Source organism: Strix aluco, chromosome 14 (genome assembly GCF_031877795.1).
Source record: "Strix aluco isolate bStrAlu1 chromosome 14, bStrAlu1.hap1, whole genome shotgun sequence".
NCBI classification, from domain to species: domain Eukaryota; kingdom Metazoa; phylum Chordata; class Aves; order Strigiformes; family Strigidae; genus Strix; species Strix aluco.
In genome coordinates this window covers 3,970,150-3,991,714 of record NC_133944.1, presented here as the reverse complement: position 1 = coordinate 3,991,714, position 21,565 = coordinate 3,970,150, and the positions used below count along the sequence as shown (strand labels likewise).

The 21,565-nt window shown below is 34.8% G+C and overlaps 1 protein-coding gene across 2 annotated transcripts in view; it reads left to right on the top strand.

Moving 5' to 3' along the window:
* Positions 1-21,303, top strand: part of USP10 (ubiquitin specific peptidase 10) — a 54,648-nt gene extending 33,345 nt beyond the window's left edge. Inside the window, exons 5-14 of one of the 2 annotated variants that reach the window (XM_074840268.1) lie at positions 2,343-2,434; positions 3,942-4,051; positions 4,516-4,571; positions 5,996-6,099; positions 6,867-6,966; positions 8,244-8,424; positions 12,007-12,172; positions 16,527-16,671; positions 17,847-17,912; positions 20,217-21,303. In XM_074840268.1, the coding sequence (XP_074696369.1) occupies positions 2,343-2,434; positions 3,942-4,051; positions 4,516-4,571; positions 5,996-6,099; positions 6,867-6,966; positions 8,244-8,424; positions 12,007-12,172; positions 16,527-16,671; positions 17,847-17,912; positions 20,217-20,404 (1,208 nt within the window). In that variant the 3' untranslated portion in view covers positions 20,405-21,303. The remainder of the gene's footprint in view (positions 1-2,342; positions 2,435-3,941; positions 4,052-4,515; positions 4,572-5,995; positions 6,100-6,866; positions 6,967-8,243; positions 8,425-12,006; positions 12,173-16,526; positions 16,672-17,846; positions 17,913-20,216) is intronic. The other variant, XM_074840269.1, reaches the window with a different exon arrangement.
* Positions 21,304-21,565: the final 262 nt, after the last annotated feature.

Here is a 21,565-nt window from a genome sequence, read left to right as displayed (position 1 = left end):
GCTGTCCCAAGACTAGCCAACAAGACAAGAACAACGTAATTTAATTTGTAACAAAGATGTTTCAGTGTTACATAGTAGAAAATTTTTTCTTATTGATAAAACTAGGTAAGTGCTGGAGCAAGTAATTGTGGAATGGAGTCATGTGAGGTTTGGAGTTTTTTTATAAACTTCAGAAATTTAGCCCATTGTGCTATCAGCATTCTTGCAGAAACTGATTTTGTGTAGGGTTATTCAGCAGTGTTGTCCTGGCATTTTTTTATCATTGTTCAGATTTGAAGAAAGATCTGAGTGATATAAATAATATTTGCCAAATAATGGTCTCAAGCGAAGTGTTAAATTGTGAACTTGTAACACGTCTCTCTTCTGCTTGGAGACCATATCCACATGGTTTCTCTTGTGATAAACTTTGGACTTGCATTGATTAGGCAGTTACTGGTTTGCGTTTTTTAAAAATTTGTAATAACACCACCTGGTGAATGAACTTCAGCAAAATGTTTTCTGTTTACCAACAGAAATTTCTAAAGATGATAATACTGTTCTAGGTATGTTTTGAAATCAAGGCTGTGTTTCACAAGTCAGTATCTTCCAAAGGGAATGTGAACTATTTCTGGTTAATGGTGTGTGCTTTATAACAGGTTTTGAAATTTTAAGAAGGTTTTCTCATGGTTGTAAGTGCATTTTTTTTCTGGTACTCTTGTAAAAGTTCGTTTAGTTATTTTGTAAATGTTAGATGAAAATGTGGTATTGAATGTAATTGCTGTACACAAAACTAATTCTTTATGTTAAAAGAAAGAAAACTCACTGTAATTGCTTTAGACATTGTTTACAAAGCAGTTTTATGACCACAAGAGGATGCTAAAGGTCCTAATAATATTTTTTAGTATGAAACAAAAATGGGGAAAAATACAGTTAACATAAAAAGTTACTGACAGGCATAAACATAAATACTTTTTTCATTATTTTTATCCTAATTTTCAACAGTGCTTAGTTAACAGAAAGATTGTATGTGTGCAGAACATGTTTCAAACTTTGCTGCTTTAACAATATATTCTGAAATGTTTGAGCATTAACAATATAATAACACATATTTTAACACAAAATAATTTTCGTCTGCATCTGTGCTAGGTACTAATGTCTTCCCTTTTACATCTTTTTGCTGTCTGCCCTTTCAGGTGTCAGGTTCTTTTATGTAATAGAATACTGATTTAAATAGTTTATATTTTTTGGCATGTTTTTATTTGGTTAGAACTGGTGGTGTCAGCAGGAAATAGGATCTTACAGGTAAAGTTTGGAAGTAGAAGGACATGGATTTTGTTTGCAGTTCTGCCACTTCCTCTGCTTAGTTATGGCTTTGGGCCTCTGCTTTTCCACTTGTCATGTTACTTTGTCTGTTTAGATAGTCCTTCTAGTCAACAGCTCAAACTTGTTCAAGTTTATGCAGTGTAGCATATAAGGGCTTTAGAGGCCCTCACATTTATTATAAAAATAAATAGTCCCCATGGTAGACAATTGTTATGTTTATTTGCATTTTTTATTCTGTCTTGTATACGTCTTGACATTCATTCACAAATTTAAAATATACCAGATCCAATATTTTCCTTAAACAGTTTTCATTTAGGTACCTAAATAACAGGTCAGACTTCCTGGAAAAACTCCCCCTGTTGCTCTCAGTTTCATAACTGAGACAGACTTATGTATGTGCAGTGGTTTCTAATTTTTAAACTTGGGCCATTGCTGAAGTTTTTAAAGGCAGGAAAACAGTAGGCATAATATTATGTAAGCCTGTTATCTTGTAGATTTTGGAAGTCTTAAACCAGTAAATAAAACACACTGTTCAGAAGACCACGTTAACATCTCTGTCGTGTTTGCACTAAGATATTTTTGTTGTAAGATAGTGCATGTTGAAACTTGTAAGCTGAGATTGCTACATCAACTTCATCTCTCTTCAGAGCAGAATAATTTGGGAAATACTTCCTAAATTGGTGGCAAGGGATTGCAGCTAATGGGATTTTATACTTACATATGTCTTTCTGTATATAAATAAAAGTATCTGATTTTAGGAAAACAAACATAAAAACAAACAGCTCTTCTCAGTTTTGAAATTACAATGATAGTTCTTGTACCAGCATCTTCCTGATAGAAATTCCTGGATGTCTTCAGTTGAAGAAATGTGCCTGTTTTGAAGTATGAGCAGTGTTTCAATGGGGCGAAAATGATTTGCTGAAGTTTCTGGGAATCTTATTAATTGATTTTCATTCGTTTGTAATGCATCAACAGATATTTGTTTTGATGGCTACATGTGCATTTTGTTGATGCTCAATTTACTGTTTCTCATTCTGCAGAAATACTGGAAAATGTAAGGCTAATACATAAACCAGTGTCTTTGCAACCGCGAGGGCTGATCAACAAAGGAAACTGGTGCTACATCAATGCTGTATCCTTACCTTGGGAAAAATTAATACGCTTAAATTAAAATTTGTATGTTATATCTGTCAAAAGTTTTTCTGGATTATTCTGGTAAGTATTTTATAAAAGTGTTTGTCTTCCCACATTCTACTACTGTAGTTAAATTGTTTAAGGGTGGCATTTAGGAATCCAGGGGTATTTATACGATCATTAAACGCGGTGTCCAGGGTTCCCTGCAGCTGGTTGTACAATCCTGTTCACAATTTGTCTCTTACTTCTGTCAAAATATTTCAGAACTGTAACTTTCTCATGACTAAAAACCTTCTTGTCATTTCTAGTTAAGTTTACTCACGACTCTTTTTGTATCAACGTAAGTTGTTATTTCTGTTTTGTACTTGAAGTAACTATTCTTACTCTTAGGCTTTTTTATTGGCAGTTTGGTAAGTGGGTCATTTGGTTTTCTGTTGAGCAGACTGTTGCTATCGTATCATCTGTGTAAGTGCAGTGTTTAATCCTTTACAATGGGATGGAAGATTAGCTCACTTTTAATGTTTTAGAATTGTATTCCCCTGTAAAAATAATTTTTATCTTGGGTAACAGAAATCTTCCTTCTTCACTGCTGTATTATGATAGTTTTATATATTAATTTAAAAATTATTATTAATCTGTACCTCCTCTGTTAGTAGTGGCTCACTGCAAGTAAAAAATACTAAGACCAGTTTCAAGACTGATCATTGCAGAACCTAATAACCTATTTTAAGACCAGCAATTGTGCTTTAAACTTCAGCTTTTATCTTAAATAACCAGTTCTGCATTCATCTGATTGTATGTTATCAGCTCTGATTTTTTTCAGGCTTAAAACTTGTTACTCAAGTTTTGCACACTGTAGGGGTCAAGTTAATATATCTCTCTAGCTGTTGAGATCGCTGCCTTTTTTGTCATTTCCCTGCCCCTCCAGAATCTTTTTACTTTGTTCATTGTTCTCATCAAGTAGCACAGCTTTTAATGTTTTTAAAGTATTTTCTCCCAACATAGACTGTAGTTTTACTGGTTGTTCCGAACTCGTCTTTACATTGCAGAATGTTTCACATCATGGCGGGTTTTTTGGTTTGGTTATGGGGGTGAATCATCACCTTTAACTTGATATGTCAGCTGACTACTACTGTTCTCTTTAGAAAACATGTTGCATGTTATCACTTGCCAGCTTTCAAATTGTTAATTTTATAGTCTTTCCTATGAAAGTTCTTTCTCTCTCCTGCACCTAGACTGTTTCCTTCCATTTTAATTAGTTTTTGACATTATTAAAATGTCAGTGAAATTGCTGCATGTTACAAGATGCTGGGGTTTTTTAGTATAACTTCTGTGCATTAGTAGTTAATGTGATAAAAGTCCATACATCTGTTCCTATTTAGTTATTGGATTGGTCTACATAATAAGGAGCTAGCTTTGTTTTGCATATAATTTTAAATATAATTGAATAGTTGGTTAATATGCAGATTACATTTTCTGAATATTTCCTTAATGCCACTGCATAGACCCTGCAAGCCTTGGTTGCTTGCCCTCCAATGTATCATTTAATGAAGTCCATTCCAATGTATTCAAAATCGCAGCGGCCGTGTACCTCAACACCAATGATAGACAGTTTGTAAGTAGCTTGTTAAAAGTAATAAAAATCTGTGATCTGACTTAAGCTCATTCAGAAATATCTAACAAAGGTTTGTTTGCTGCAATTGTTGAAAGCTGATACGTATCCAGAAGTCTCTTTTAATGTGTGTTTTTGGTGATATATGGCTTTTATAATGAACTTGGTATTCTATAATTGCCAGTCAAGGAAGATACGTCCCATTGCCTGAGGAATATCAGTTTTAAATAGTGTTTAATATGCAAAAATGAACCATGACAGCTGCAGGAACTAACCTAACACCTTGGTTTCATTAGCAATGATCGGGTTAATTTTCATGTCTGAAAATTACTTAGACTTCATTATGATATTCTTCAGTTTTGTTTTTTTATTGGCAGTCGATAATGACAGTGATCTGATGTTATGATTTGTCCTTCAAAGTCTTAACTTGCTGCTCATGTCTAGTTGTTCCTTCCATTCTGTTTCAGTGTTCGTTTAATGAATGAGTTCACTAATATGCCTGTACCTCCTAAAGCAAAACAAGGTGAGTGGGAATAGGGGGAGAAAAGTCTTAAAACCATGATAAGAAGGCTTTGGGGTAAGGATCTGCCTTGTGTGATGTACTTAAGGACTTTAAATACTAGTGCTCGATCCCCTTCGTGGCTCTCTGGACTTCTGGGGTTTCTTGATAAATAAAAGTGTGCTCTTGCTTTTCTGTCAGCGTTATGCTTTTCCTTATTAGTGATTCATGTCAAGAAATCACAGGTGTTGCACCTTATATTTTTTTCTTCTATTTGCTAGACCAAGTACAAGTGCAATAAGAATAGTTTTTGTTGAAGGTTAGCTTAATCGTCAAGATGTCTTCTGAGTACATGCCCTTTCTAACAAAATAATTTGATATTCACTGTATTTTACTCCACTTCCTTCCTTACATATTTCCAGCCGTTTGTTTTGTCAACTTGTTCGTTTCTATCATCCTTAAATACAAAACACTTATTCATTCAGAACAAAATGGGGCCATAATAGGTGTCTCTAGCAGTTAGAGAGTGCCTGCAGGCATGTTATCATTGCTTTTAATTCCTCCCCATCCTAGGCACTATTTCCATGTGAAAACTTTAAAAGTGTATGATGCTTGCTAATATATATTTAGGATCAATGATGATTTTGTAGTGAGGAATAGAACATTTTTTGATACAAATAAATTATTTTGTAGCTTTGATTTTTTCTTTTTTCTTTTTTTAAATCTCCAAATCTGTTGTATTACAAACTTATAGAAATAAAAAACAGCTTCAGGAATGTGTTTATGTAACATTATAAGAAAATATCATGAGGAGCTGGTTGTTCCAGTGATTTCCAAACAGTTCAGACATTTCTGTGGTTTGCTGCCTAAGTTTTGTTTCTGTAAAACAAATCTTACTGTCTTATGCAACTTATTATACTTCTAGGTCATTTTATTGTATTGTGTAGTTTTCAAATATAGTTTCTGAGGCCTTGTATTTCCGTTAGGTTGAATATTCAGTCAAACTGTTTCTTGTTTGTTTTTTTGGTTTTGATTCTGCAGTGAGGAAAAATGATCTCCTAGAATTACAAATATATAAAAGATTTAAGGAAGTGTTCTTTGAATACAAAAGAAGTACAAAAATTTAAATAGAACTAGAATTGTTCTTTTATGATGGCTATGGATATTCTTGTTAGGCTTCAGAGTGCCGACTATAAAAAGTACTAACTTTTCCAGACCAATCTGTAAGTCTATGTAGGATGACGTAAGATGTTTTGAAAAAAAGTTTATGGATAGGAGAGTTGTATCTTATGAATTTTGAGCTTGAGTCACTAAAATTGTAACAAAACTATTAATAAAAAATAATTTTGGATTCCAAAATCCTAGTGATGTGTGAAGAGAATGTTAAGGTATAGTGTAGAAAAGCTTCTATATATTGTTATTATATGTACTTATCTTTTGCCTTGCAGCTTTAGGTGATAAAATTGTGAGAGACATCCGACCAGGAGCTGCCTTTGAACCTACGTACATTTATAGACTTTTGACGGTTATAAAGTCAAGTCTGTCAGAAAAGGTGTGACTTACAAATCTTTGACTTTTATAATTGCATTGCAAGGTGGTCACTGTCGTTAAAGTAATGTAAAGGCATACATAAGGTTCTGTGCCTAAATACCACTAAAATCAGCCAGTTGATAGCTCATTATAATGAAGCTCAATGGTCTTGGGACTTGTAATTAACATCTCTCTATAAGTTTGGCAGTTTGATATGTCAGAATAATGGAAAAATTACAATTGGAATGGAACATCTCTTTTTGTAAAGATACCTACTGATTTATATTTAAGAAATGAGCAGTTCATTTCTGCTTGGGATTCAGCTTGAAATGGTCGAAGGTTGTGCACTGATACTTCAAAATACTACTTCAGGTTTAGTTTCAGTTTGAAGAAAATATAATTGTTGAAACCATATTTTGATTTGGCTGTGGTTTAACAGCAACTTTTAATACTACTTTTAAAAGAAATAGCAAAAAAGATAATCAACTCACATGATACATCAAATTTGTATTGATAAGAATGCAGAAATGCTTGTATCTAGGTGAAGCTTATGTGTGTACTTGCTGCTTTACAGCAGGTTACCAATTAATGTGTTGGCTCTTTTTGAACTGGTTAAAAATGAGGGGTTGTTACAGTAAAATTTAAACTTTATTTAGCTTTAGAACTTAGACTGAGTAGTTTGTAATTGAGTTAATAGAAAAAAGCTACATGTTCAGTACTATAAAACTTCTGATAAAATGAAAATATGAGAATGTCATAAAGTAACTGAAAAAAACCTATTTTATTCAGGGCAGGCAAGAGGATGCTGAAGAATACTTGGGATTTATTCTTAATGGACTACATGAAGAAATGCTGACCCTAAAGAAACTTCTCTCTCCACATAATGAAAGTTAGTGGATTTTTTTTTTGGTAGCAAACTTAATTTCTTTCAGATATTCTCATTTTCTTGTGGTGATTCTGCAATACAGAGTAACGTTTGAAATAATGTTGAGGTAGAGTTAGAATGCCATCTTTTTAACAAATTTTTAACAAATAATCTTGTGTTAAAATCTATCCAAAGGATAAAATTAGTCCATTCTGTCAGTTTACATAGGATCTGAAGTGTTCCTGAGTGTTTGGATTTAGATGTGATTTGGAAAAGCATTATCATTCTGTAAATACTCTGAATGACAGTAATAATGTCATATACCTGGTCCTCCTAAACAACAAATTTCTGTATTACAAATTTTTATTGAGCTCATCTGAGCATTATTTCAGGTTAACTCAAGCTGACTAGTCTTGTCTTAAGCGTAGGTATGTTTGCCTGCCATTCATAATACCTGCAAGGTCAGTTGTTTACTGGGGTTTTGGCTCTCCCCATGGTAGTTCAGAAATACATCAGTGTGTTTTTTCACTGATCTTTAAACCGCTGTTAAGATCTTTTTTTTGAAGTGGAAACTTCTAGGCTAATGGCTGATTTATATCTAATATAAACCAGAACATATTAAATTATTTTAAAACTCGTATTGACGAAGCTGGAGAAAAATTTTCTTTGGAAGAAGTATTAGAATTTGTATGCAGAGTAAATGCAACTTTATTTTACACTAGCTTTATCTTTGGGCCCCCTATTAAAAATGAAACAAAACACTGTTAGTCTTAGCCAAGTATAGAATCAAGATCACTAGTTATCTGATTTCTCTTTAGTAGGGTAAATTTTTTATGATACAGTGATAATTCCGTATTTTGTTCTTGAGTTGTGTGCAGTTTATAGCCTCCTGACTGGCACTTGCAAAGAAAATATTTGCTAAGCCTTGGGTTCCCTGTAAAATACCTGTGCAGAAAAGGAGTTGTTTTTAATAATGGCATAATTATGCTTCCAGAATAATGCTTGACTTTCTAATTTTTCTACCCCATAAATTTACTACTAAAAGTATATCAAACTTTGCTAGAAAACTACATCTGTTTACATACAGTCATCAGCTGCATTCTGTTAATACATGGATGTGTCCAACTATGAGTGAGCCTGGAGTATACTTTTTCTTATTTACTTCGCAAATCTATGATCTATGAAAACACTTACTTCTCTGAAAATTATTTGTATAGGGTTTTTTTCTTTTCAAGTTCTTTATCTGTATACATGTTTTATTTGTAAAAAAATCAATGCCTTTTTTTTTTCTTCACTTTAAGAACTCTCAGTTTCCAATGGCCCAGAGGCTCAGACTGTTCATGAAGAAGAGGAGCAAGATGAACAAGGGGAAGGCAGTGAGGATGAATGGGAGCAAGTGGGACCTCGCAACAAATCATCAGTCACTCGACAGGCTGACTTTGTTCAGACTCCAATTACTGATATTTTTGGTGGTCATATAAGGTATAGTACTTGTCCATAAAAGTTCCTGAGACCGTAGGCTGCTTTACCTTTACGGATAACTTTTTCCTCTGCCATTTTTGGATAGTTGGATGGAAGAGACTGTTACACAGTTTGTTCAGGCCAGGACAGGTGAACATTCTACCATGAAGCGTTTGTTATGCAAGAGAGAGTTCAGAAGATGGACTGGAATGATCTAGGGATTGATCAACGATCAGATGATTCTGTGACTTATTGTGGAGTCTGAATCTTTTTAAACATCTTAAAAGAATAGACTGTTTAGAGAACAAAAGCCCTGAATTGCATATAGAGAAGGTGTTTGAAATATGTATGCTTTGTATATTAATGTATGAAGAATTCCAAATAACTTTTAGAACTACCTATTTTTGTGACCTCTGAGGACTCTTGACTCATTTTGTAAATAAGGATGCTAAGGGATAGTGAGATTTGCAAAGAGTTAAATCTGGTCAGTAGAATGAAATAGAATAACAAATTGTAAACTTTTTGTTATTTAAACACTTATGCTTCCCAGAGGCAGGAAAGTTATGTATAATAGTTAATAAATGTTAAAGGCAAAAGAAGTTTGGAAAATGTAAATTCTGCAAGATGTTACAGGAAAGAAGAGAATGTGGGATGTTACCTATATTCAGGTCTGATACCAGATGAAGGCAGAAAGTAGATACTGAAAGAATATTTTTTGGAAAGGAAGCCTCATGACTTGTTTGGAGAAACGTGTAATTTAAAATGAAAGCAAGGTAAACACGTGCTAAAAACATATTCCAAAACAAAAATGTTAGACTTGAAGAATTATTTTTAAATTGGAGACAGACACTTAATTGCTAGTGCTTGACGCCTGTGTTGCCAGGTATTCAGTCTAGAGGTGTGAATAATGTGGGCTAGTGCCTTCTGCCTGTGACATGCACTGAAATTACTCTTCTGGGATTTGAGTCAGACAGCTGGCAAATAAAAAGATATTTTCCATAGAAATTGTCAGACAGATGTTTGTATACATTGATGAAATTCTGTGTTCATGTACGCAAGGTATTGTTAATACCATTAGTATATTTATTGTGGTCAGAATTGTTTAGTCCTCTGCATGATTCCATTAGTTTTTAAATTAAAAATACCAAGAGAGTATAGTCTTATGTGGAAGTCCACAGAAAATGACATAAAGCAAAGGTAATACTGAAAAAAGGCAAAAACATGTGCTGAGCAGCAGAACCAGAGAGTCCAATCCAACATCTGTTGTCTGCTGTCACCACACCCACTTTATTCAGCCTCCAAACAAGGTCACACAATTTACCACAGAAACAGTATCCCATGTTGTGATGTTGGAAAGCTTCATCCTCTGAGGGTGGAGATAGGAAGGATTGAATACAGAATTGCCAGTAGAATTCCACTAAGTGAAAGCATCAGAAATTGGAAAAATCAAATGGAAAAAGCAGCTAGGAAAACGTGGTTTGAATGGTCATCTTTTGGCTTGGGAAACTTCAGGCTATCCTCTTGAGGCTTTAATTGTCTATTAAATGCCTATTTAGGCATAACTGCTTAAAAAACTGCTTAAAAATACCAAAAAGTCCTCCTTAAGCAATGTGAGACTTAAATGCATAAGTACAAAGACACACAGTTCTATAGGACCTGGTTTGTTCATGTGCAAGAGTCCCTTTTGACTTTCAGCTTGTGTGGATTTCAGATATTTGTTATGCAGGCTAGCTCACAAGCCAGTTAGAAGTCTGCTAAATATTTCTGTAAGTAGTACGAACTTCCCTTCAAGTGCACTGTTATTTTAAAAGAAAATACATCAATTACATTGTTGTCGTTTAGGCAGGGTAGCAGTGGGCAGTGCCCATTTTCCTGAAAAATTCTTACTGTAGAGTAAGAAGATTAGAGTTACAGGACCCAGGAGTAATTATTCATTGATAATGATGCATTTTCCCTTAACCAATTGAAATGTGTAATTATTCTACTAAGTGATACAGTTCTAGAAAATGATAGTCCAGCAAAGGTTTTGCTATCAAATCAATGTAAGCATATCTTTTTGAAGAAAATGTTTTGAAGAAATGTTACACATTAATTTCTAATAATTAAAAAATTCCCATATGTTATCTTTTCAGAATATAATTGGTATTATTAATTAAATCTTTAATACATGGACTTGAAGACAGTTAGAGTTGTTAGCATTTTTCTGTTGATTATTGCACTAAATAATGGTTAGCTTAAAAAGGGTTTGGGAAGTGGATCCAAAAGCAGCAGGACTTACACAGTGAAGGGTTTGTTTATTGAAACACTACGCCTGCCATGTGTTGAAGGTTTTGTCCTTAAATATAGCCAAAGAGGAAGTGTTAAACTGAAATAAAGATGCTACTGTTTTTCATACGCTCTACTTCCTCTAAAGGATATATATTTGCCAATATAAAGTTGCATTGGCTTTCTGTTGGTGCTTCAGGGCTTTGCCTGAGTCAAAGGAACTCTTGGAGCTTGCAGTACAGGCATTAAACCTGTGCGTTGGCGTTTCGTACATGACCCAGAGAAATTTCAGCGTGGCTACGTGGATTAGAACTGTGTTAATTATCTTACTAATTTCAAGCTTTGTAAGGCACTGCAACAAGTGTAGCAATATAATAAGTGAATTATTTCTTTGGCTGTATAAAACCACATTTTTGTAGCATCTAGAGCATTTTAATGTAAATACTGCTTTCAGAATAAAAAAAATTCTTGTGCCATGTTTGATGGTTTTAAGTTTTCAGCAAAGTTTAAGAAAAATGAAAATCAGGAAGAGTCCTCTTAGTGCAGTGATGCTGTGGCTGAAGATTGTACTGTCTCATTGCACTGAACAATGATCACCAAACCTAGCTACTTAAAGTCTGCAACTGAATACACTTCAAACAAAAATAAAACCAGGAAGCATGTTCTCCTGCCCTAGGTCATTACTCCTGCCAGTTTTCTGAAAGACTCCAATTTATGTACAAAGGAGTACATGGACAAAGTCTGGTCACAGAAAATGATGGGAGGAAAAGGAAATGCCAGTCTTCGATGGAGCAGAGTTTATATTTCCTATGGCAAGATTTAAGCAAACAGTTTAAAATCACTGTGAAATTGGTCTTAGTGAAGTGACTAAAAAATCGGTGTATTTTTATTGGAGAATCTGGAATCAGTTGTAACTTTTACAGTAGAACGTACAGTTAGATAAGCACTAGTATTTTGCACTTCTGAAGATCTTTTGGAAAACATAATTTCAAAACTCTTAATACAAAGAGTCCGGAGGTGAATCTTTAAATGCATTATCAAAAATTTCAGTATTTTTCTTTAAACTTCTGATGCTTATCCAATAACTCTTTTAATCCCTGCATAAATAAAATACATATAATCCCATTCGGTATGCTCTAAGTGGAGGTGAAAATCATTTAAATTGCAGTAAAGTGAGTGCAAATTGTTGAAACTTATGCCTAACCTTTGTGTTTGTGTTGTTTTGGATTAACTATAAATTGAGTTACTAAAGTAGACTTCAGTTCTTTCTTACTTGAAGGTTCTATATTGCTGAAAATCACTCTGCTTTATTACATTTTAACTTCTGTGTTTCCATAGATCTGTTGTTTACCAGCAGAGTTCTAAGGAGTCTGCTACACTGCAACCTTTCTTCACTCTGCAACTGGATATCCAGTCAGACAAGATACGCACAGTTCAGGATGCTTTGGAAAGTTTGGTGGCAAGAGAGTCTGTCCAGGGTTATACCACAAAAACCAAACAAGAGGTGTGTTCTGTTGACCCCTTTTTACAGTCAAATACTAAACTCTTTAAAAGGGTTTTTATACAGCTTTTGCTTTACAAATAGTTACTTGAATATTATTACTTATGTTAACAAGAGATGTACTAACCTTTTCAAAGTGTCCTGCAGCAGAAAACATACTACACTTGAACACATACACTGAAAGGAAGAGAACTAACTCTTAAAACCATGCCTGTAAATATTTGCTTTCTGAGTTGGTGTAGTAATTGGTTAGAGATTTTACTGGCGTGTATATTAAATTAACAGGATGAGCTGTAGTAATAATACATACTATTATGAGTAAAATAGATTTTAGCTGGTCTTTACATACTGATTCTCCGTCACTTTAAGTGCTGGGACATTTTATTCTGTATTCTCACGCAGCTCTACAAATATTTTTATCTTACTTTTCAAATAACACAATATATAATAGTAATAATTGCAATAGAAAAATACTTCATAGGAAGAAAAGCATGCTTTTGGCGTTATGGTTTGAGAACTTGTGATGTAGGGTAACAAATTAAACTTTTTCCACACTAAGGTATTGCGTTGCTTGTTATGGTGTGCATTGGTAAAGAACATCATCTCTGGTGTGCATGGATTGCTCAGATGGAAATTTTGTGTACAGTGTTCATAACTTCTTTCAATAGGCCAGGATGGAAAGAGGCTCTTGAGCTGTAGGTGTTCTCTCTGACATTCATTTCTGTATCTGTAAGTTTTCTAAATACTCCCAAATGAGAATATGGTTAGATAAAGAAAGGATGGACCTTTTTCTTTGAAGAGCTAAAGGTGGATAGCTGAAATTTGTCTGCCTTGTATAGCCAGTAGGAATATTAGAGAACATTTATTTCTCCAGTTGTCTTCCATGTGAAAGAAACATCTGCAGTGCAAGCTCATCATGATTTACCACATAGATTTTGTTTTGCTAGTCATTCATTTTTTGGGTTTTACTGCAGATGGTTTTAACTTCTTCACTGACAACCCAGTGTTCAATTACGGGGTTTGGAAGAAATGGGTGTTCAAATGAGGTGCTGGATGTTTGGTCTGGCTTATATTTTAGAGTCTCAATAGAAATACGAGCATTCACAGTGTCTTTTAGATCTTTTTTTCAACAGAAATTCACGTTGAAATAGCTGTTCTTGTATTAAAATTGTAGTGAAAACACTGGACGCACTGACTGTAGAACAAGCGTAGGACTTTGCAGATAGTAATATTCAAAATGTATTGCAAAGAACTATTTCATCTCTATTTTACAGAAGGGGAATTCAGGACTACTGATCAAGCTAAAAATTGTATAATAATTAAAGATTATTACCGTCTTCAGGTTGTTTTAATCTGGATTGTATTCTTTACAAGTTGTGGGCATAAACAATAGATATGACAAAAATAATCTTCCAAATATATGTGAATGATTTCTCTTAAAGTTTTTTTTTATGACTTTGAGCTGATTTTGACTTTTATATTTGTATTAATATAAACAGGATATCGGTCAGATTTTCATGCAGTGTTTAAAATAATTAGGCATTTTAAATTAAAATAGGTGTTTAAAATGGAGTGGCATTTTCTTGCTGTTTCTGACTCAATTTCACTTTCTCCCTAGCATTTTGAAAAAAGTTGGTTTGGTTCCTTCTGGTCTTGCATATCAGTTTGTTAAATCTTGACTATTTCAACAGTTAATTTTTTTTTTAAAAGGGCTTAATTTCTGTCCTCACGGAAGTGATTTTCTTTTCAGTCTCTTGTTCTTATTTGCAGACCTGCTCATGTTTTCTGACAAAAGTGGACTCTGAGTAACAAAACTAGCCTTACCTCATTTACTTTCCCAGGTTACCTTCCACATGCTCCTTAGGAGGAGTCTTCACATCCCCTGGAGTTCTCAAACTGCTCCTTGAGGATCTTACAAGTATTTTCTTGGGACTGTGACTCATGTTCACCAAACAAACATTTGTGGCACTTTTAGCCGGTAATGTTGCTGCCAGAAATCAGGGCCCCTTCACACAGGACAGCAGAACATGTGCTTATTCCTCAGCTGCTGCTCTTCAGCCTGGCACTGTAACACAGAACTGCTTTGATCTGTGGTTTAAGCAAAGAGGGAGCCGTGCAGCTGAGATGCTGGCATAGGGACCACTACGCCAGGTCGGTTACTGAGGATGGGGAATGGCAGCTGCTTAAACCACTCTGATGATGTTCTTCAGCATCCTCTATTCCTGGTCTGGGCTGGGAGCTGTTAAGTTCTTTTTGCACAAAACTCTGAATTCAGAGACTTCAGATTTGAGATTTAGAAGGCTCAATAGAGGAAAATCTTGAGATAGTAGTAATGGGGTGAATCAAGTATATTTTTTTTTCCCTATATAAAGCCTTTCTGGATTTGCTCCCTAAAAGCAGAAGCTGTTCCGTGATAAGATACATGGAAGATCCACTCTCTCATGAGTTCGTGGGAGAATTGTGTGAACCTTGTGTTGTCACCTTTACTTTCAGGGTTTGCCTTCTAACTTCTTATTCCGCATGTTACTTCCTGGAAATACTGGAGGCAGGCACCAGCAGGCACTTGTTGAATGGAAAAGAATAGGGTCCTGTTTGGCTTGCTGGTTTTAAGAAAAAAACAAACACAAAAAACCCCCCAAAACCACTAAAATCTCCTCTCAGTGCTCAGTGAAGCTGCTGCTGTTGCCAGGGCTATGATGGGTTTTGGATGCAGAAGGGGCATATTTTGAACCCTAAAGATGCAGGTGAAATTTTACATAGTTTTAGAGACTGTTTCTGCTTCAAGTGTAGAATTACTTCTTGTAAATTGGATCAGCTCACATCCATGAGGAAATCAAGTACCCTACAAAATCTGCTTGCTTCGGTCTCCTAAGAGGTTTTACTTTTCAAGCTTGGAAAGAGGTAATAGCTTTTCCCCATGAATTTCTATTCCACACTTAATAGGTTCCAGCAGAATGAGGCCCTGTATTGAAAAAAAATATGCTGATGATTTACAGTAAAAGAGTTTTTTCTCAGTAAAAAAATTCAGAAAAACCTAAAGCAGTTATTTGGAGAAATGTTTTTATGTCATAATTTCTAGGAAGCCAAAACCTCTTTTTTTCTGCAATTCTGAGTTCAATTTCAGGTTTTCAGACAGTAACTTTGCAGATTGGTTATAATTATATAAAGATCAATATTTGGTAGGAAACAGGTTATAACACATGTTTTTCTCTTTGAATTTTCTTCAGAACCATTTAAAGAACCCACCATATGTTTTTAAAAAGAAAAATCTTTAATTACCAAACTCTTCCATAACAGCTTGTCATGATGACAAACCTACATAACAGCTCACTTTGTTTTTTTGAGGAACAACTTCTACGACAAATATTTTCTATCTAGTTCATGCAAGAAAACTTTTGAACAGTTGCAATACTGATCTCTTTAATGTATTAATCATTATTATCCTCCCTGTGAATAGGTTTGTATTTTAATGATACCATTGTGAGAAGGTGTTTTTCAACAGTTTTTTAGGATTCTTTTTGGTGAGAAGGGGGGGAATAAAGATAGTACCAGTTAAAACTGGAGATGTCTGATGTAGAAACTGGTATTTCCGTTGGGAATTATGAGGTATGCTCAGGACACTCTTTAAAACAACACAGCATTCCAGTTTTTTAGCAAAGTAGTTGCAATACTGCTTTTGCAGTTCAATCAGTATTTCTGGAGCATTCAATGAAATTTCTCAAGATAAATGTAGCTTTAGGTGTTTACACCAAAATCTTTTATTTTTGTAGTTTGCCTTTGTTTTATAGGGATTCTTTTTTGCTTATAATTAATTTACCAATTGAAAATTAAGAAGTGATTTGAATTAGTTCTTATTTTTCCTTCTATTCAGCTTTTTTGTAAAAACATGTCTGCTTTTAGAAATGAAAACTTTTGCCTCGGGTATTGAGGTGTGTGCTGTTGTGTTCTACTGTTCAGAGTTCTCTGAATTCAGCAACATGCGTTACAAGTTATTGACCTTTCTTTAGAGTCTAATAGCTTGCTAAGAATTGATTAATCACTAAACTGTCATGAGTAGTTTCTCCTGGGGGATCCCCGGCAAGCTGGTTTTAGTACTGCAGTACCTAAATATCTGCTCATTCTAACACGTTGCATTCTACTAGAAGGTATTGGTGTTCTCCTTTAAGACAACATTTTGATTGAAGATCCAATGTGCTTTAAGTCATAAATTGCAGTTTTTATATACTACTAATTTTTAAAATATGTATTATTTCTGATAGTGTATTTAAAATGAAATACTCCTCTTTTAGAGGAGTAATTCTGAGCAGTTAACAAAAAATCAGAGTTTTTCTTCATCTTTGTTCTATGTATGTTTTAGGTGGAGATCAGTCGAAGAGTGACACTAGAAGAACTCCCCCCTGTTCTTGTTTTACACCTCAAGCGGTTTGTATATGAGAAGACTGGTGGATGTCAGAAACTTATTAAGAATATTGAGTATCCTGTTGATCTGGAAATTAGTAAAGGTAAAGATTTTAGAACAGAATTTTCCCTTCTTTAGGGAAACGATAATGCTGTATTTCTCAGCGGTATCTGTGTTTCAGTTTTCTTCTTGTGCGCAGGACTTTTCCAGTGTCATCTGGAAACTTAGTGATTTGGATAAGTATCTTGTATGCGTATTTTTTTTTTTCTCCTTCATAAAAAGAATATATTTGGGTTTCTGGCTTCAGTCTGGCCGAACCTGACATTGCTTGTATGTGAGTTTGGGCATCCATTTTGCAAAGAACATTATGGCAATTGGCACATCCTAGACATGGGGCTGGCCAAGTAAGAACTTCCTGCACATTTAAGGAGTAAGGTTATAGACAGCTGAGGACAGATACTGGAAGTGATCCTATTGAATGAGGGGTATGTCCCTATACAAGGCTGTTGCCAAGTAATACTAGATTTTTTATCTCAAGACTTCATTCAAACAAGTAGCAAATTATTGTTATAAACAATGGCTGATGAAAGGAAAGTGCATTTTACAGAAAATGCAGCTTGAAGGCAGACAAGTAAGCTGTAGTTCAGAGGTTAAACAACAAAGTTGTTTCTTTTAACAAATACCTTAACAGATACCGATTTTACAAAGAGTGAAAACTTTCATATAATCCAGCATCTGAAGTTTGCCAAATTAAATGCATTTTGTTTTGATCTGACAGATTGACTGTTAGCCAGCCAGTAGTTCAAATGGGAAAAAATAAATAATGATTACTCATGTCTTAGGTGAAATACATACTTTGTCAGACAGTACACCTTTATTTTACTTAGTATTTTATTTTAAAGATTCTTAAGAATGGATATTTGTAGAACTAGTTCAATTTGCTTTGACTGACAAAGCTGGTTGTAGTATGACATGGGATCTGATACTGATTTTTGTCATTGACAGCGGGATGCAAGGAAGAGAAATAAGTAATCTGATCTTTTTCCTCTTTTTTTTTTCTTGAGGTTTTTTTTTTTTTTTGTGGTAGTTTTAAACCTTCCGTAAATGTTAGTGTCAGCAAACCAAGTATGAGAACCATGACCATTCTCTAAAGGCTGCAGAAGACATTTTAATTAAATTATGGTAGTGTTAGTTTCTCTTAGAAATAATTGATCCCTTTGAAATTGAATTTCTAAATTTTCTAACTATTGCTTTTGTGACTTTTTTTCCCTCCTCCAGAGCTACTATCTCCTGGTGTGAAAAGTAAAATTTTTAAAGGCCAAAGAACCTACCGGCTCTTTGCAGGTATTTTGTCTAGATGCCTCTAGTTCCTGTATTGCAAATACAAATTCTGCATATAGAATTCTAGAAACACTAGAGTTTCCTGGATTATATAAAATATTTTTCTTTAAAATTACACTGAAGTAACTTGTGGGTTTCAAATTTTTGTATTTAGTGATTTCTTGCATATGTGTATGTATACATATATTGCTGTATCTTTATATATTTGATCCAGCTTGAAGCTAGAGCAAAAACAGAGTTCTGTAACAGATCCACGCTGAAAAATACCAGCAGAAGCTGCAATACAGCTGTAATATAACTATTCCTAAAATACACCATATATTCTCAGAGTAATGTCTCAAATGTCTTTTGAAATGGCTGCTTGCTGGCTTTGCATCCCTTTGAACCCTCAAGATGAGTATTGCTGGCAGGGTATGAATGGCATATTGTAGGTGGAAAAGTTTGACTTGGAGGAGATGATGATTTGTGTGTGAGGAAATGATGTTTTTAAGAGTGTGTGTGATGTATACAAAACACTGAAACTGCTAGTTAAGATTGGAAGCTCATGTGAGAATTCAGAATCAGCATTTTAATATTGAACAAAACAGTGTCTGGGCAGTAATGAACTTCCTGAAGTTTTAAAACTCCTACGCAGTTTACGATTTGCACCTGCTTATTTATGTTGGTGTCAGGAGAACATCATAAACTGGAGGACCGGAGATCTTAACTTCTGCGTTACCAAATCTCTGCCAGTACTGGTGGCCTTATGTGACTTGGTGGTTTGGATCCAGTTTTGTGACCGCTGAGGTTACAGAAGGAAATAACATACCTGTCTCTTGTGGAACTTCAGGACTGTTTCTGGCAGTGTACATTTTTTTTAATTGATAGTGGTTTTCATGGGACAAGTTTAGGCAGTGTATTTAAGGTGGCTTGAGAAAAATGTAGTACAGCTGTAATTTTTTCTAACTCCTATGGAAAAGTACAATACTTCAGTCTTCTGTCAGTCTGGGACTTCTCATCCACAGAAACTGAGCTTGTTAGATGAACTTTGAATTACTAAAATAAGCTTTTGAAGAATTAAGTCTCATATATCCAGGATTTGCCTAACTATCTAACAGTAAACTTTAGAACATCAATAATTCAAGTTTAAGCACTGTAAAAAAATTCTGTCTGAAATTCCCCAGAATGTATAGATGGGGATATATATATATTTTTTCTGCCTTTATGCTTTGCTTAAGTTATTCTAAAATGTTTGTTTTCATAGAAGTGTGAAGAAAATCTGAGTCACCTTGAAGTGTGACTCTAGTCTGAAAGAGTGTACACAATTTCGTAATTATATAGTTCTGCTCTTGTGTCAAATAAGGCAATTCCTTCTGTTTTTCATTTGTTCTTGTTAAATATATGGTTAGGACTCATATATTCCTAGAAGGAGTTAAATGCAATTTCTTACATACATCTCTAGCATTACGTACATGAAAGATCTCTTCTGTTTGGAGGCGGTTGTCACACCGAGCACTGAGAGCTCAGCGTTAAGCTTTGGGTTTGGTTTCTGCAAGGAGAGCTGAACGCTTCCGACAACAGAGATGGTTGAGGGAAGAAGCCAGTTTGATTCTCTCTTGGAAGTAGCAGGATTAGAAGTGAATCAGAAGTTCACAATTTTAAGGTTTTTTATTCACTAATAAATCTTATTCACTAATAAATGTGAAACTTGTGGATTGGTACTTCCATAGAACCTATTTTCAGAATAAAATGATAGTTAAGACAAAATGAAAACAATGGTCACAGGTTACAGGGGGAATATTTGTAATCAATACAGTCTGAAAAGTCTTGCCTGACTTTTTTTTTTTTTAATAGACTACATAGCTTTACTGGATTTTTTTTTTTTTGCTAATAGTTTCAGTAAAATACGGTTGTCATCAGCAGACGGAGCGAATGTAGGTTAGAGTATCTCGCTAAGCATGGCAGTACCTGTTGGAAGCTCTGAAGGACATGCTGCACCGTTGCAGATGGCCTTTGTGAGGCAAATCCTTCCCAGAAAATCCTCTGTGAAGTAAAAAAGCAATTTTGATTATTAATTTACTTAAGCCTTCTTTTAGAATCATGAGATTTTGTATGCTGGAGAAACATTACTAATTTTACATAGCAACAAATGTAAGCAAGCAAGTATTCAACGCTTAAAGGTTCTTGCTTAAGCCAGATCACATCATCTGGCTTAACCACGAGTATGCTATGAAGAAAGCAATATGTGACATTTTTTCTTTATTTACTTTTTCAGTGGATATAGATCTATGCATAGTGTATATGTGCATCACGAATTTCTCTTTGCAGTTGTCTATCATCATGGAAACAGCGCAACTGGTGGCCATTACACTACGGACGTCTTCCAAATTGGTCTAAACGGCTGGTTACGCATCGATGACCAGGCCGTCAAAGTGATCAATCAGTACCAGGTGGTGAAGCCGTCTGCAGAACGCACAGCCTACCTCCTGTACTACCGCCGAGTTGACCTGCTGTGAAACTTCTCCCTTTTACGCTGTGTGTGCAAGATACCTGCTTTGTAGAACGCCAACTATCACTAACTTTCTTCTCCTGTAAATGCTCTTTTGAGTGAATCTTTTTTTCTTTTTCCTTTTTTTTTTTTTTCCCTTGCAACTATGGGATAGAGTGATAAAGGAAACTACCTTGGGTTTGTGCACAACATAGTTTGTGTTGACTTTTGACGTTGCAGAATGAAGTCACTTGGTTGAAAGACTGTCTCACGAATCACAAAAATACAAAAAAAAAAATTAATCTGAGTTAATGCTGAATCCTAAGATAATAAAAGGGGATTTGCATTTGATTCCCACTTTCTAATTGCATAGTAGAAGAAAACCCTGCACCAGCAACAGAACTTGTAGATTTCTGTGAAAATGTTTTATCTTTACTTAAGTAAAAAAATAAAAAAATAAAAAAAATAAAAAGCGCTCTCTGCTTCCCCAATAGTTTTTGATAAGTGGTAAAATATGAGCCGATGTGTATGAGATGGAAATGGTCCTATGTGCTTCAAAAAATGTACAAACGTACAAAATGCAGAGTTGCTGGTTCCTAATAGGAAGACACATTTTAATAATTGTGCGATGAGAAACTGCTTAAGTACACATTGCAGATCAAATACTTGGAGTTAAGATGTTAGTCTATATAGATGGGTGATTGTAACTTTATTGCTATTAAGAAATCTCAAGCTGCATTTATGCTTCTGTGTACATGAAATTAAAAAAATGGGCAAAATAATTAAGATTGATATTTCTTTAAGTCTGCTTTGTTTAATTTTGCTGTCTGCTCTCCTATAATGTTGAGTTCCTAATTGTACACAGTTTAGTGATATCTAGAAGTATAAAGTTGTCGCCCATCAATAAAAGTCACAAAGTTGGTTTAAGGTGTGTGTGTGGGTTTTGTTTTCCCTCCAGTGTAAATTCTACCCTTGGAAACTCATAGAATTGCTATGTAGCACTTTGGCAGGGTGTAGATGGACTTCCCCAGATGACGGGCAGATGATTTTTTTCTTTTACTATTTCTTGAAACTTCGGAAGTGTTCCCATTTGGCGTTGAAATGGAACTGAACTTTGAGGGGAGAGGGAAAGGGCCTGCACCTGGGACGTGGTGGTCGTGGGGCTGAGCACCCATCAGCCAGAAAGGGG